Source organism: Anolis sagrei, chromosome 4, assembly GCF_037176765.1.
Source record: "Anolis sagrei isolate rAnoSag1 chromosome 4, rAnoSag1.mat, whole genome shotgun sequence".
Classification (NCBI taxonomy): Eukaryota; Metazoa; Chordata; class Lepidosauria; order Squamata; family Dactyloidae; genus Anolis; species Anolis sagrei.
The window spans coordinates 65,286,240-65,304,205 of record NC_090024.1 but is presented as its reverse complement, the minus strand read 5'-3'; the positions used below and the strand labels follow the sequence as shown (position 1 = coordinate 65,304,205).

General features: G+C 38.8%; 1 protein-coding gene across 2 annotated transcripts in view; it reads left to right on the top strand.

Moving 5' to 3' along the window:
* Positions 1 to 8,123, top strand: part of PIEZO2 (piezo type mechanosensitive ion channel component 2) — a 280,544-nt gene extending 272,421 nt beyond the window's left edge. For both annotated transcript variants that reach the window (XM_067467467.1, XM_067467468.1), the window contains 3 exons: positions 543 to 622; positions 1,043 to 1,232; positions 2,546 to 8,123. In XM_067467467.1, the coding sequence (XP_067323568.1) occupies positions 543 to 622; positions 1,043 to 1,232; positions 2,546 to 2,798 (523 nt within the window). In that variant the 3' untranslated portion in view covers positions 2,799 to 8,123. The remainder of the gene's footprint in view (positions 1 to 542; positions 623 to 1,042; positions 1,233 to 2,545) is intronic.
* The last annotated feature ends 9,843 nt before the right edge of the window (positions 8,124 to 17,966 follow it).

Below are 17,966 nucleotides of genomic sequence, written 5' to 3'. Positions count from 1 at the left end.
GTGTGTATATCAGTAGCATACCTGTTCCCTTTTTTAGAAGAGCACAAGATACCGACATGATAAATGTCTTCTTGGCCATGCCATTAATGGTCTCATGAGAGAGATGGAATTGTAATAGACAACAGTATTTCCAATCCCAGCCTTCTGATGTAGGTTGATGCTGCATCAATGCCAAAGTATACAAAGCTTGACACAAGTCCAGACTCATCCACCTAGGACCTCTATAATGCATGCTGGGTCAGTCTCTTCATCTACAACCAGTTCATATATATTAGCCTGCATTCAACAGCAGCACCAACAGACCAGAGGGTGGGCTAACAAGGCAACTTCATTCTGGTGGTAAACTTTCAATTATCTATCCCCATCTTTTGTTTCCTTGACATGCCCAACACCCCTACTTCTCCCTGTGTGCGTTTACTCTGTTGTGAAAAAATGAATCAAACCTGAGAATTTCACTTTCAATCATTCTAAGACTTAATGATTATATACAGATCAAAAAATAAATTCACATTGGTATACTCTTTACAATTTTTCTCATGCAGAACACTAGAAGAAGTATATCCACATTATATAAAAGCACCCAGTGACTCTGTTGCAAAACCCATCAAGCAACTTTTGAAAGGTATGGATTTGCATTTGTTTTCTGCCTCTACATATTCTCTGGAATGTTGTGGTCTAGATTGTTTGTGTTAGATTTCCTTGATATTGCCATTTGTACTTCCTACATTTGTGATCCTAGAAACATGGAAGCAATATTTCTTACTAGTTTTAGCCCTACTAGCCTTAGCAGTGATACAGCCTTACCTACAGGGAAGAGCTCTTTGAATATTTCTTTCCAGACTAAAATGTCTGTTGCTTTAGTACAAATGTTCTGCAACACATTTAACCTGATTCAGAGATTGAGAGCTCTCAAAAATATAAAAACAATCATGTCTTTTTTTTGTATTTGTCCAATTTTTAACATTTTTCTTATAACAGCAATACATTTTGTTGTTTTTTAATATGAAATATTAACAAAATTGTTTACTTCCTTCTGTTATAGATTCAAAAGATGAAAATATCACTGTTTCACTTTCCAAAAATACTGTGTCTGGAAATGAGTCTGATCTTCGAGAATGGTGGGTCCTAAACCAGACTCGCAAACATTTAGATAAAAATAAGACAAGCCTGGAACTTGTTGTGTTCAGTGACAAAGTTAGTCCTCCTAGCCTCGGATTCTTGGCAGGTTATGGGTAAGTAATTGTCTTATGCTAATATCAGTGTATCCATTGCCTGCATTTAACACATTTAACAAAGCTTCTGAAATAGCACAGCATAGATTTTTAATAGTACTTTCCCTTACTGAGGCATACTAAGATTTCCAGATACTTGTGTTCTGGAAACTGTCCCACACAAGATTGGTAGTTGCTGCCAATGTTTAGGATGTTGTAAGCTAGACTCATAAAATGTGTTCACATTTATGATACTGGCACAATTCCCACAATTTATTTGTTTTTTGTCCTAGTTTGTTTTTGGTTTTTGGTGAGGACAGGATATGGTGGAAAATTTATTTAGTTTAGTTATTTACGGCATTTGTAGTTTGCCTTTCTCAGCCTTATGGCAACTCAAGGCGGCTTACAGAAATTGGTGGAATTTGATGCCATGCATTCAAAAGTACAATTAAAAACATTCAACCTAATATTATAAAAACTATATAAACTGTTAAAAAAAACTGTCAGTGGCAAGAATCCCAAGGCATTGCTTACTAAGGAGCAGGGGACACTATCCTAGGACTAAACCAGTGGTTCTCAACCTGGGTCCGTGGACACAGTCATCCCGAAGAACGAAAATATGGTCTGCGGCCTCACCATTACTACACTGTTGCTGCTAAACCAGGTAGCAACGAAACCCTCTCATAGTACCGAGGCAACAGGGAGGTTGGGAGGGAAGAGGCCCACTACCCACCAAGTTATTACTACCACATTAGCGCTACATTATTAAACATGGGTTTCTATGGGCTTCCAGATGGTGACCACTGGATGGCATGTTCTGTATCAGAAACTAGAGCTGATGTGGTCTATCCAATGTGGTTTTCTGAATCAGCACTCCAAATAACCAAATTGAATCTAAAGTTGAACCAAAAACCAATTCGTAACCCTTTTGGTACTAATATTGAAGCGTGGCCCGTGGTCAAATAAAGGTTGGAAACCACTGGACTAAACTATAGATTTTTCTGCAACAAAAATTAAATCTGTGGATTAGTGTCCCCATCCTAATGTTCAAATGTTTTAATAAGCAAGTTGACTTTTGACAGATCTCTTCTCTTTTCACCTCAATGGATGTGTGACTTTTTCTGTTTTCCACTCCTTCATTTCATGTCTGGTTTTTTTATCGGTATGTGATGAAGTCTTAGCATAGGGACCTGTTTGTTAATATAGAGACAGGAGAGGTTTGTTACTGAACATATTAATTTAATTATTAAGATTCTTCCTGTGACTCAATTTGCCTTTTATTATTACCTCATATTGTGTTTCTAAATGACAGTGTCCTTTTGCTTGTTTTGCAGCATCATGGGCTTATATGCTTCCGTTGTCCTGGTAATAGGGAAGTTTGTCCGTGAATTCTTCAGTGGGATTTCCCACTCCATAATGTTTGAAGAGCTTCCCAATGTGGATCGTATCCTGAAACTGTGTACTGATATTTTCTTGGTGCGGGAGACTGGTGAATTGGAACTGGAGGAGGACCTTTATGCCAAATTAATATTCTTGTATCGCTCACCAGAGACTATGATCAAGTGGACTAGAGAAAAGACAAATTGATCTCTTGGGAAGTCTTGCTGTAAAGCAAGAAGTCGTTGGTTTGTTTTTAAAGCACAACATTTTCCTGAGAGTGAAGCCTTTTATGACTGGGTTGCAATGAATTTTTTGTTCATGGAATCCACCTGACTACTTAGAAAGCTATGCTGCCTTTGGAGTCAAAGATGGAGAAAGATAGGCCTTGTTTCAAAATTCACGTCCAGTGACATTGGAGGATTTTGTTGCTGTTGTTTGATGAACAAAGAATCATGCATCCCTCTGACTAAGTTATTGCGTGGGCCCTAAACTCACCCTCTCAAGGGCAACAGAAGGATGCTACAACTGAAGTAAGCAGACCTTTATGTTTTAGGGGGGATTTTGGTCTTGGATAGTGCAATATGCTGCTTTATGCCACTGACTTTCAAGGGGCAGCGGTGCTCTGAGATACCGTCCCAAGAAATCCAAGGCAACGGGACACAGTGGGTGATGAAGGAAGTTGTGTATGTCCAAAAAACCCAGATTGTAGAAATTACTACAGATGAGCTTCTGGAAGTGAAAAACAAAACTCACTGACATTATCATTAATTGCCTTATTTTATTTGAACATTTACCGGAGACATTAAAAACATCAGTGACTTTACTCAGGAAAATAAAAACGGTCAAAATTCAACGAATGGATAATGATCATGGTGAAACATTGTGATATCTTGTCAAACCATTTTCGCCAAATGTTTCCTCGTTGGACAGATGTAAGACCATTGAACTTTACAAAAAGCCTTTGAGGGCAGCCTTTTTTCTCTGCTCCCTACATGCTTTCCCCCATTTTGAACTTTTAATCTAATGATCTGACTTGTATCTCGTATTTCCCTCCAGTGTTTCAGGTATACAATAATGTTTACATATGAAAATTCACATTTTTATGTCCGAAATGGGTTTTTAAAGTTCCTGGTCATGAGAAAAATATATATATATAATGAGCTTGAAAACGTGAGCTTTTCTTAAATTATTGCTATTGCTGACACAGGCTCTTCAGTAGAGGGTACTGTAGCATGAACATTTAGTGTTGCAATGTAGTTTTCATTCCATGATTTAGAAAATGCAGTTTCTCCAAACAATATTGAGTGGTAAGATATGCAAGGGGGCTGTACTGAGTAGTTTTGTTTCCATAATGACTTCCAATGAAGCACATGTTGCAAACCTTTTTCTTATGCTTGTTTACACTGAATGGAAAAGTCTTTGTATAAATTATGTCTGAGTTGTGAATCTCTCAGTAACCATTTTTAAAAATCATCTTAGTATTTATTGTGTATGATAATGTAATAAGTCACTTAAAAGGAAGCTGTAGATGGGAACTGAAAATAGAAGGTAACAGTCTAATTATTTCTGAATTTTTTTCTGTCATCTGGTCACTGGAAGAATATAATAAGATTGTGACATCACTCACACTGTTCATCTATTTCCATTAAAACATTGCTGGTATAGTAGAGTCTCGCTTATCCAACATAAAAGGGCCAGCAGAACGTTGGATAAGCAAAAATGTTGGATAATAAGGAGGGATTAAGGAAAAGTCTATTAAACATTACATTACGTTATAATTTTACAAATTAAGCACCAAAACATCATTTTTTACAACAAATCGATGGAAAAAACAGTTCAACGGTAACGTTATGTAGTAATTACTGTATTTACAAATGTAGCGAGCATCAAAACATCGCAATATATTGAAACAGCTGTGGATCCAGGCGGGAGGCAGACTGTGTTGGATAATACAGAACGCTGGATAAGTGAGACTCTACTGTATCTTTCTATGCTATGTCAGAACATTTTGACATAAGGAGGTCTGAACCAACATAAACCATCTGGGAGCATATTCTACAAATACAAACCTTTTGAGTGGAAGTCATTCAAATATATGTTATACCTCACACAAAATAATAACACCCCAAGGCATTGTTCTCCTATAAAGAAGGAGGGGCTTATTAACAAAAGAATGACTCCTTTTATGAAAAGGTTGTCTTTTTAGTCAATATGAAAAGAGAAAGCCCTGTGGTACCTTAAGAACTAGTAAATATGTTAGTTGATGCATGAAGTATTCACATGTCTACAATACGTAACTGTATACAAGATGAAAACTCAGCTTGTAGTTATTGAAATCTAACAGTCCTACAACTACCCATGCCACCCTTTATAATGGATCTGACAAAGTAGGCTGTGCTCTATGAATATTTCTGCCAGTAAACCAAGAATACATTATTAATGGTTACCCTACAACCTAACTTAGATTGAGAATCTCCATTCTACTAACACAAGGGTTCTGCTCACAGAAAGTGAACTTCCAAATGATGTCATCATAAGTCCCCCATTCAATGAGATCCCTTTCCAAACATGTCCAGGGGCCTGGAGAAGCTGCCATGGGAAGGAGAGGCAATGAAGTCTGAGTCTATGAACCCATTTGTACACACATAAATCTGAACCCAAATGTCTAGTTCTGCTACTAGGTAGTAACATGGCTCCTCCTCTCAGATTTTAATCACTTTACTAAGAAATTTGAGCTGGGCGTAGAAGAGTCCTCCTTCCAGTCAGTCCAGTGTCCTCTTTCCCTGTAACGGCTCACCAGGTAGTTCTTGGAAGGTCACATACACAGCATGCAGGCAACCATTCACAATTTTTGTTTTTCATCAGCAACTGTACTCAAGAAGTATATGAGCTCTGAACCTGGAAGTTCAGGTTAGCTACCATGTTGAAGATGCTAATGGACTTCCCATCCATTCCTTTATCTAAATCTCCCTATAAAAACAAGTAGAATCCATAAGATAATTTGTGCTTCATCGGTGATTAATACTGTCAGTCATTATGATCCAACATTCAAATAGTAAGAAATAGCAAGACAAGTTCCCCTCTCTGTTCACATCATGTTTGATTTTATAAATCTTTCAAATCATCCCTACTCAGGATTTTTGCATGTTTTTCAGCTAAACTGCCTCAGCTTTTAGTTGAGGTACTCTAATCCCCATATCATTTTGATGATCAGTGTTCTTGTATTACAATTGATAGATAGTAATACTTTATCCAAATAACAAGATTACAGTGGAAGTTAATCTAGCTCTCTCTAGCACTTAGTTATTACTCACCCCCTTATTAAAATGCACTTAACCTCTTTTTTCTGTCAAGAATTGTCATGGTAAAGGAATGCTCTTCACTGAAATGATAAGGAATTGAGATCTGTTTTGCTCCTCATATCTAATCTATTGGATTTTTTTAAAATAAAAAAACCCCTTTGTGCATGTCCCATCTCTTAACGGCACTCTTAAGTGTGAGATCCATAAATCTTTCCGTCTTCCCAAATTGCACTTCCTTTTCATAGTTAATCTCTACAGGACTCCAGCTAGCATGGTCAAACGACACACAGCCACCGAGATGGATTAAAATCTAAATACTGAATTGTGCTTCTTATTATCTCTCTTGTACATGCATGTTATTTATAAAACATATCTTTTCTCTCCAAACAATTAATTGTATGAGGTTTTCTTTTTAACAAACAACACTGTGATGCAATTCACTCTGGAATGGGTCTTGAATAGTGGTGGGATTGCATCCTGGAACATGTGAGTAACATGTTATGTGCAGGATGCCTTTTTCTCTTGCTACAGATGAATAACCAGAGCCGCTCCCATCATATTTAGGATGAAGCTATAGTAGCACAAAGCAGAAGGCATGGTATTCAGGTGGCAGAACCCTGTTGACTATAGACAATAATCAATCTCCAAGTTTAGAAGAGCTCAGCAGCAGCTTGGAGAATGACAAACACAAGAATGGCCTAGTGCAGGGATGTGAATTATCTGGCCCTCCTGCTGTCATAGGGCTACAAATGCCAGCAACTCCAGCCTGCATAATCACAGTGGGAGGTTTAGGGGGATCCAGTAAAAATATCCTGAGGGGAGCATGAGTCTCATCCTTGGCTTAGTGTCTCTCTATGGCCAATTTAAACTCCGTATACATCTGCAAGTTTAACTGGGTGTCAATAAAGAAAGATGATGTTTCTATCCATTCTGTACGTTCCATACAACGATTCTTCTGCTGGAAGTTAAACTTTCACTCCGATATGCCTAGAGCAATGTTTCTCAATCTGGGGGTCGGGACCCCTGGGGGAGGGTTGCAAGGGGGTGTCAGAGGGGTCACCAAAGACCATCAGAAAACACAGTGTTTTCTGTGGTCATGGGGATTCTGTGTGGGAAATTTGGCCCAATTCTATAGGTAGGATTCAGAATGCTCTTTGATTGTAGGTGAACTATAAATCCCAGCAAATACAACTCCCAAATGTCAAATCTCTTTTCCCCAAACTCCACCAGTGTTCACATTTGGGCATATTGAGTATTCTTGCCAAGTTTGGTCTAAATCCATCAGTGCTCTCTGCATGTAGGAGAACTACAACTCCAAAACTCAAAGTCAATGCCCACCAAACCCTTCCAGTATTTTCTGTTGGTCATGATTCTGTCTGCCAATTCCATCACTGGTGAAGTTCAGAATGCTCTTTGATTTAACTATAAATCCCAGCAACGACAACTCCCAAATGACAAAATCAATCCCCCTCACATCCCTACCAATATTCAAATTTGGGCATATTGGGTATTTGTGCCAAATATGATCTAGTGAATGAAAATACATCCAACAGATACATCAGCAGATATATCCATCAGATACTTACATTACAATTCATAACAGTAGCAAAATTACAGTTGTGAAGTAGCAACAAAAATAATTTTATGGTTGGGGGTCATCACAACATGAGGAACAGTATTAAGGGGTCATCGCATTAGAAAGGTTGAGACCCACTGGCCTAGAGGCTGGGAAAATTATCTTTTTGATGGTTCCAAAATCTTCCAGCCACCATGCCTATGCTAAGGGATTGAGGGCATTACTGTCCAAAAAGGTAACCTTTCCAAGTTCTGGCCATAACTTTTGCTCTCCATCATTCAACACATCTACACAACTGTTATATACTTGCTATATAATACACTACTGGAACTAACTATATGAGAGACCGAAGCACATCACACTTTGCCTGGCATTTCACTTTTGCTTTTTATTGACCATCCTAATATCAAGTTTATTCCCATGTAAATAAAACTGTAAATATCTGTACAAACTACAAATATACTATGTAAGACAAGCTAGGATTTGGTGCTTGATTTTATTACCTGAAAGGGCAGTGTGAAAAACCATTGGCAATGTGACTGGCAAAAAAATGAATTAAAAATTAAAAAAACATTAAGGTACTAATAGCCTTTGTATAATGCAATTATGAGGTGAAAAGGTCTTTTTCCTGATTAAAGTTTCTTTTAACAATAACACTTTTCTGTTCCGCTTCTTCTGCCACAGGTGCCACTACTGCAACAAAAACAGTCTCCTGATGTTCTGGATTTAATCCTAGTGCTGTTGTTAGTTCTCCACTGCCAGTGTTAATGCTCTCCTTAGAATGTGCATCAAAGAAAAGGATGTGATTTCGCATCACTATCTGTGTTTTAAGAGTAGCAAATGCACCTTCAACCAAAAAGAGGCATATACAGGCATACAGTTGGCTTAAGTTTGTTCATGACCATAACAAAATGGCACTCCCCATTTGTTAAAGTTCACTTGGCATTGGGGACCTAATTCATATCTAACATAAAATTTCAAGTTAGAGAGGGGAGGTAATAAAGTGATTTCTGAGGCTTTCCACTATGTTCTCAGAGTGCTTTCCTAACCTTTCTAGATCTGCCTTCTCAACAATTCCCAGCTGCCATGTTTTGCAGGGCTTGATGAATCCAAGGCTGGAGTTAAAATTGCTGGAAGAAACATTAACAACCTTAGATATGCAGATGATACCACTTTGATGGCTGAAAGTGAAAAGGAGCTGAGGAGCCTTCTAACCAAAGTGAAAGAAGAAAATGCAAAAGCTGGGTTGCAGTTAAACATAAAAAACCCATGTTTATGGCCACCAGACAGATTGATAACTGGAGAAAACATGGAGGCAGTGACAGACTTTGTATTTATAGATGCAAAGATTACTGCAGAAGCAGACTGCAGCCAGGAAATCAAAAGACATTTACTTCTTAGGAGGAGAGCAATGACCAATATCGATAAAATAATTAAGATAAAATAATCACACTGGCAACAAAGATCTACATACGTCTAAGCAATGATATTTTCCATAGTAACCTATGGATGTGAGAGCTGGACCATAAGGAAGAGAGACGATTTTGAACTGTGGTGCTGAAGGAAAATTCTGAGAATGCCTTGGACCACAGGAAGATCAAATCAGTTCATACTCCAGGAAATAAAGCCTCACTGGAGGGAAGGATATTAGAGACACAGATGAAGTATTTTAGCCACATCATGAGAAGACAGGAAAGGTTGGAGAAGATGATGCTAGGGACAATTGAAGGAAAATAGAAGAGGGGCCAACCAAGGGCAAGATGGATGGATGGTGTCCTTGAAGTGATTGGCTTGACTTTGAAGGAGCTGGGGATGGCAACGGCTGACAGGGAGCTCTGATGTGGGCTGGTCCATGAGGTCACGAAGAGTCGGAAGCGACTGAACAAATAAACAACATGTTTTGTCAAATACCATGCTTGATAGGATGTATGCTTTCTCCTGTGCCAGTAACTTTCTCTCCGCTCAGTCACACGCACAGAAGCTCCAAAATCCACTATCTTATTGCATATTATCCCTGCCACCTCCAGTCATGGCAGCATCAGGATGTACATCAGAACAATGCAAAACTTCATCAGAGCTTGGAAGTACAACAAATTGCCTAGGAAGATAGAATCACAGATATTCCCTCTGATAGAAAAATGCTAACATAAATGAATCTTTTAAAGCACATGGTTTGTTTTATTCCAAACCTAAATACAAAACAAATTTTGATTTTAGACCAGCGTCTGTCCTTTGGAAAGCAGCCTCTGCTAATGGCTTCCGTATGACATTACCAAACAAAATGCTTGTCCATTTCTCTAGGTCTGTATTTATTTATTTTGTATTCTGGAAATGGGAAATGGGGTTACAGCATATATGAAAATGACTTCTTTGAATTACTTTATTACTTACTTAAAGCCACGTTTCATCATTTTACTGTGATGCATATGTGGAAATTCCTTCCTAAAAATATATGGAATTGCTTCCCACTGCCTTTGAAGGATTAAATGGACTATGCTGATACAAAATCTAAAATTGTTGCAGTTGAGAACTGTTTGACTGGATACCTGGTGAGTGGTATCTGATGGTTTCCTTGTCAGTTAGGTGAGGAATATACTCTAGATTTTAGTCTGAACTTTAAAGGGGTTGAATCTCGGACCCAAAATAAGTTTGGCAATTAACCTTAATGGGCATTTTACAGCTACCGCTCGTTGAAAGATTTTAAGAGAGTTTGAGGTTTAGAAGACCCAGACTGCTTTCAGTGGGATGGTGAAGAGTGAATGAAGATTAAGGAGAACTTTTGGGATTTGCTCAGTGTAGAGTTATAAGGTATGAAGGATCATAGTAAGGAAATCGAAGGAGGGGGAAGTGCCTAAGTGAAAATTCTCAAGTTCATCTCTTATTCAAGTTTTTTGTTTTTGTTTTTTCGTGTCAGGAGTGATTTGAGAAGCTGCAAGTTGCTTCTGGTGTGAGAGAATTGGCACTATTTCAAAGCCTCTATGGACATTTCCTTGCCGGCTGCCATATCTATTCTCCCACCCCCAACAGCATTGGTAGATCTCCTTTGAGAGCAAAGCTGCAGCAGAGGCTGCAGATGAATCCAAGCATCTGTGTTTGCCATCTCCATTGTTTGAAAAAAAGGGCAAGGTTGGACAGAAAAACATGTGTTATAAATTTGCGGCTCTAGACAATTTTTATTTAGGAGCCGGGCTAGAGCGACTGCAGGTGCTAGGCCTTTCAAATTTTAAATTACTAATCAAGTCTTCTGGCATGCATGATGTTTGAATAATACAGTATTTTCAATGCAATCCATATTAGGAGTTTGAGCCATATTGGGTTCAGGCCCAGAGCTCTTCTCATAAATAAAATAGGTGAAGCAATATGTAAGAAAATGATGGCTCAGGGCCAGGAATAAGCAAGCTGGACACTTGTGGAAGGTATGAGGAGGCTTTGAGATGGCCTCAGTGAGTTGGTGTTTTTGAAGAATGCTGTCTGCCCTGAAGTAGATTTGGAGAAAAGGTGATTTTCATCTCTTCTTTGAACTCTGTTTGGCTACAGTCCACCAAATACTGATTATCCATCAACTAGCTTTAAAGTATTTCTTTTCACTTTCTAATTTCATTACTATTATTTTAATAGTAATATCACGTTACATCAAACCTATAGGCTTCTCCAGAAAGTTCTACTATTTTCAACTGTTGATTGGGGGAAATATTTTTCTCTGTTGAGACGATAAGACAGTGTTTGTAAATGGAATAATACAGTACTGTTTACTTCTTGAATTTTTCCCCTTTTGATTCTCAACAGACATGGAAAAACATGTCCTGCCCACTTGTGAGCTAACCTGCTCACTTGAGAGCAAGTATTTGGAGATTTGGGTCCAGATCCTGTAACAAACACATTTCCACAATGTCGTAGCTTGGGTGTAACTCTCTATCCAGCCCCTGAAACCCTCCTTAAAAGCCATATAGTCATCCAGAGCAATGGGAATCTGTTCTGGCAAGTGGGGTGCCACAAAATGGGGGGAACATCCTCCTGCCACCAGCAAGGAAGGCTGTGGTGCTTGCAGCCTCCTTCACTGGCAGAGAGGGGCTGGTCATGTCATTCTGCAATGCCATGCTCACCTGTAGAACAGCTCCCCATTGCTCTGAATAGCTAACTGGCTTTTAAGGAGGATTTCAGGGTCACATGTAGTTGTAGCAGTGGTACTGTGACTGCAATGAAAATACAAATTAGACATGTCCTAAGTCTAATTTACGTCCTAACTGACTAACAGGATGTCAGACTTGGTATTTTGTGTACCATTTGGGCATGATTCAGACATATTTACTTCTGCAGCAGCTCCTCATCATTTCTTATTAGATGTAAAGAAACACATTTTAACACAGCGATAGGGAGAATGTGATCTCTAAGATCTTAGCCAACTTAGAATTTGGCTCTTGGATTCTAAAAGGATTCGACACTTATTCTAGATGAAAATCAGTCAAATATAGTTTTGTAAGCAGATACTGCCAAACATGATAACAAATATCAAGAGCTCAGTGCTATTCAAGAAAAACTGTAAGCAAGCACAGGGGCTTGGATGCTTCCCCAGTGCGATTTATTCTATGGGCATGTCTAGGGAATCCCTCTACCTTCGAGGAAGGTGCCTAGTCATACAAAGCGAACTGCTCTCTCAGCTATGATTTTATTAAGAAAAATACTGGCAATGTTACAGGCGACTAAGCCATGAACCAGATTTTAGGGGTGTGCAAAATGGGAGAAATTTGTTTCAAAATTTGGATGGCCCTTGTTTTGTTTCAAAAATATTTTAAAAAATTTGAGGGAGAGGCGGATTTTGTTTTTAATCTGAATTTCTGAAGTTTTTATATTTTGTTAGTTTTGTTTGATTGGCAGCAATGGGGGAAAAATAAAGCTTGTTTCTCCATTTTTATAGCTATCACAGTGAAATTTGGACCATCTGTAGGATGCATTTACGACTGTTAGCCGCCAAGTTTCAGAACATTTCACTGATGCACTGATTTTCTGGAAGTTTTAAAAGTTTTTATAAATAACATTTTTAAAAAGAAACTACAGGAAGGATCACCTTAAAAGCTCAGGATACAGTATACAGTATTGACCTTGTGGAAGCCCACAACATAATGCCCAAAAGGCTGAACAAGTCCTCCAGCACCAACCTCTGGAAACATTCAACTAAGAAAGGCTACAAAGCATTGATGCCAAGTGCCATATCAGCCAAATGACCCAGAAGGGTACCATGGTTGATGGTATCAAAGCCACTGAATGAACCAGAAGGACCAGCAAGCATACAGATAAGGCTCTTACACCAGGAAATCATCTTGCCTCTTTCCACAAGAATTAAATCTTGCCATCTATGAAAATCAGCACCTTTCTACATTGTACAGCAACTGAGAAAAATCACCACCATCACTTACTTTCAAGGAAAAAGGGATGTACTGGAAAGAGGGCAGGAAAACTCAAATAATCCAACCAAAATTAAGTAATCCTATAGATAGCAGTCAGCACCTTAACAAGAGATATTACATAGCAACAAAACATCTGGCCTCTAATTGGCAAACTGTTAAACATCCAACTGTGCTTCCTTCCCCCAACCCATGATAGAGGGATGAAAAGAGATTCAGAGCAGTTCAAAGTATTGACCCCCAGACCTCTGCTCTAATGGATTTAACAATCTACCATTCTATTTGCCAAAATATTACTAAAATCTTGGCTGCTTTTACAAACCTTTCTGCACGAATGGGGGGAGTTTGAGAATCCAGTGCAAGGCTCAGTGGGTTGTTCTGGCTCCAAATGCATCTGTCTTTCATTCAGTGCCTGTACTGTGCATCACCCGATCCCTCCCTGCTCCCCTCCCAGCCACCTCTAAATTACATGTGAACCTGAACTGAAGAGAGATTAGAATACATACAGAATTGGAGGTGAGTGAGTGCAAGTTTGTCCAGATTGCCTGGCAATAAATCCAGTTTTTGGCTTGGAAGAAACAATCCTTCTTTGCAGGAGGCAAATACTTAGCTGAATAGTTGAAAGTTAAATGTTCTGTCTTTTCATACTGTTTGCATTCAAAATGACTAGACTTAGCTGAGGAAAAGATCCAAAATGCCTCTCAAATTAAAATCACACATCAAAGGGTCTGGTTGCTATAATTTATATCACCCACAACAGTAGTGCCTGCTTCCCTAATTATCTTGTTGTATTGAATTTTCTGTCAACAGCCTCACTTCTTCTAGTCCTGAAAAAAATACCCGAAACCATGGGAACAGTAATCTCATTAATCATCATGCATCTTATAGGTTGGATAGGCTATATTATCCACCTACATTCATAACAGAGCTTTCAAAACATGCCTCACAATCGACAGCTTTTATATATTTTACAGTGAGCATTGATCTGACATACTGGTCTTATTTAGGTGTAAAATTGAGCCAAGAAAACAGCAGAAAAGCATAATTTGCAGGGGGAGGGGGGTGTCATTCCTAGTGTGTACTAAACACGACTATAATTTATAGCTGTTATAGGTGGAGGAGGAAGAGAGAATGTAGACATTCAAATTCCATATGGCTCATTCTTATAATGTCTTGGGGAATTTAAACATTATCAGAATACAATTATTAGCCTTGGATCCACCTTTGTTACACATACTCTGAACTCTTTAAAATAACAATTCCTGAGAAAAATTCCAAACTGGAAGCAGCCTTAACTCTTGCCATTATTAACAGACATTAATACTGTGCTCAAAGCATTCAGTACTGAAGGCCAAATTGTAAAGGCATTTTCAGAAGAGTTAAAAGCCTAGTTGTTTATTCGTTCAGTTGCTTCCGACTCTTCATGACCTCATGGACCAGCCCACACCAAAGCTCCTCGTCGGCTGTGGCCAGCTCTTTCAAGGTCAAGCCAGTCACTTCAAAGATGACATCCATCCATCTTGCCCTTGGTCGGCCCCTCTTCCTTTTTTCTTCCATTTTCCCCAGAATTATCTTCTCCAAGCTTTCCCCTCTTCTCATTATGTGGCCAAAGTACTTAATCTTTGCCTCTAATATCCTTCCCTCCACTGAGCAGTCAGGCTTTATTTCCTGGAGGATGGACTGGTTGGATCTTCTTGCAGTCCAAGGCATTCCCAGAATTTTCCTCCAGCACCACAGTTCAAAAGCGTCTATCTTCCTTCACTCAGCCTTTCTTATGATCCAGCTCTCACATCCATAGGTTGCTATGGGGAATACCATTGCTTTAACTATGTGGATCTTCAGATATTTGCTTAATGGCTCTATATACATACAAGGTGAAATTGCTCTGTCACGGTAAATATGTGAGATCTTAAATAATAAAGTTTACCGAAGTTGTGTTAAAGTTCAGTTAAAATTTACCATGTCTGTTTTATGAATTAAAGGAGTGTTGTATCCCCAAATACAAAAATGAAAGAAGATATAGCCTTAATAAACATTTGAGCAGCACACATTCAAATCTCATGAAAACCAGCATAAGACACAGCCAAAGAGCTTGAGCCCTGTATGAAGGTTTAATTTGTCTTGTATCCACAGCTATCTGATGTGTCTAAGTACAAAATTTTAGAAGTTGCATTGCTGCCTATAAATTCATGAGCCAAAACTTCAAACATTATAAGTCATGAAAACATTAAAGCAGACCTACTTATTTGGATTCTATTGTAGAATTTTCAATAGCCACAGTTGTTCTATTTTCAGGCTTCTGTTTTAAGAGCTAATCTTCCAACACAGAAGATTTCCAAAACATGTCTAGATCATGGAACACTGCAGTAGTACACGACCGGTTTCTACCACTGTCTGTTTAGTTGTAGCTATTGTTAATCCAATTGGGCGACAAAAACCCTTGCTGATCTGCTGCAAATTACCCAGAAATCTACCTGTATATCCTTGCGTTCATTGTCTTCAGTTGTACTGTGTAAAGCTTCTCGCAACCTTATCTCTACTGCCTATATAAGCCAAAATTTTTTAACACTTGCCCCCCTTCACCTTCAGAGAAACACAATTCTTTGATTTTTGAAAATATTCTATATTTATAGTCCTTCTTTCTCTAATGAATTGCCTTGAAAGTATCCTAAAATAATAAAAATCTCATAATTGTAATACAATCAACCACAAAAGAGCAGGAATCAATGGATATCAAGAGGCCATATCTAAAAGTATGTTCTGAAACAGAAGAGTGTTATATTTGATATATTCTTGATCAAAGGCATAGATGTCCATCAAGTCCAAATGGTGGGAGTATATCTAGTTATCCCTCTACCTGGACTACTAGGAGCCCAAATTGCCAAGGAAGTATCATTCTGGGTTGCTGTGAGTTTTCCGGGCTGTATGGCCATGTTCTAGAAGCAATCTGTCCTGACGTTTCGCCCACATCTATGGCAGGCATCCTCAGAGATTGGGAGGCAAGTGAGGTTTATATATCTATGGAATGTCCAGGGTGGAAGAAAGAACTCTTGTCTGCTTGAGGCAAGTGTGAATGTTGCAGTTGACCACCTTGATTAGCATTTAATGGTCTTGTTGCTTCAAAGTATCATTTTGTTTTATATAATTGTGCAATTCTTTGTTTTATTCCCTCTGGAACATACAAATATTGAGTAGTCAATTTTTTGTTTTGTTTTTTAAATCCCATAGCAGAAAATGTTTTCTTTTGTTGGCGATTTCAACAAAATGGACAAAAGGAACTTTAAATAAACCCATGTGGAGGTGGGACATATGGGAATATGCATACACAAAGAGGCCCAGTACTGGCTGATATCATCCAAGTGCTTTAAGAAACCAGGGTCCCAAGCTGAAAGGACTTAAAAAACAGCCGTAACAGATGTGATGAGAGGTGGAATATGATGCTTACTTACTTGTGCATAGTTAATGGAAAGCATTTGGTCGTTGGGGATGGTTCCAATGGCTACGTGGAAAAACTTGTCAGAATACTTCACTCTCGTCTTCCACCAGCATACGCTTCCACAGCTTTAATATGAAAACCCTTAAACATATGCTGTGTTAATGTACAGTTCTTGAACACAAGCTTGAAGAATTCACAATTGAAGGGTACATGGAGGCTAACCGCTCTCTTGTGACCACTCATAAAATGTGCTGAAAACTTCAACATAGCACAAGAGCAGCAATAATTCATTCTTTGTAGCTGTTCCATTTGGAAACACAATTACTTTGAGAGGGCCAGAAGCGGGTGGTGGGTGTGAGACTGGACATGAGTCAGTACCATATTTAGATGCTTGGCATTTCCATGAACTGCGGAGCTCAATGGTTGTTGAAGCTGTACTTCTTCTCATCAAGTTCAGGGCACGTTTAAAAGCTCATGGTTCATGTCATGAACTAGTATCACAAGATGGTGAGGACTGTTAATGAGCTATCACACAGCCTGCTATATCAGGGTTGTAGTATGTTTCAATACTGTAAAGGACCATTTGCTAACTGCAGCAATTAAATAGGACTCTAACACTATTAATAAGGTAGTTTTTCCAGCAGTTGCAACTAGGCTGTGGAAAGTCAACTCACACAGAGGTAAAGATGTTCTATTCCGCAATGCCTGGAAAGCTTAATAAAGTAAAGTAAATTCTTGTAGCTCATGTAAGTATCAATATTTTTCAGAATGAGAGGAAAACAATTAAGGTCACAAAAACAATCAGGAGAGAAGTCTGGTTGATATGTGTGTGTGCATGTCCGTATTCAGTGTATTCAGCTCAAGAATGCACACATCTCCAGCTGAGGAACTTGGCCAATGGAGTAGTATTACTGTGAAGAGCCCAGTGTCCCTGGGTTTTATTTCTGCACTCCTTTAAACTCTCACATATAATCAAGCATCATTTTGTTGTGCTTTTCATTTTAATAGATCTTTGAGTTTGGTAGCCCTGGGACCCATGTACATTAGTGGTCAAACTACTGATTTGCTTTAGAGCTCAAAAGAACTGGTGCAGGACATGTTAACATGCAGGACATATTAAAAGCTTATTTAAGATAGGGAAAGACAAGTAGGATTGGGACCATAGCCCTGGAAGAATGAATGCAGGGTCGTTAGTGTTTGGTGGTTGCAATTTAAGTTGGAAGAATGAGAAAAAGAGGGTGGGATTCATCCTCCACCCAAGACTGCACTCTTCCACTATTAAACTAAAATAAATTCACCCAGTGCTCTTTGGCACCAGATCTGTTTTGCAGTCACTGATGGCTGTGTGTGTGAAAGACCCATAGGCTGCTAAGAAAAATTCAACTCAGATGATACATCTTCAAAGAATAGGATAATAAATCCTCCTTCAGAAGCAAATTTAGGAACATTATCAAAGGATGAATGCCATCATATATACAGCTAGAATGACAGTGTTTATCCTGCAAAACCACTGTACTGCTCACTCAATCTGCTTGGCATTGTCCACAACAAACATGATTCTTTTGTTTTCTGGGTCTTGCTTTGATACTAGGGACAGGAAACATGTTGCCAGGGATCGGGGGGGAGGGGGGGGGAGTTGCTACCAGAAATTATTTTCAA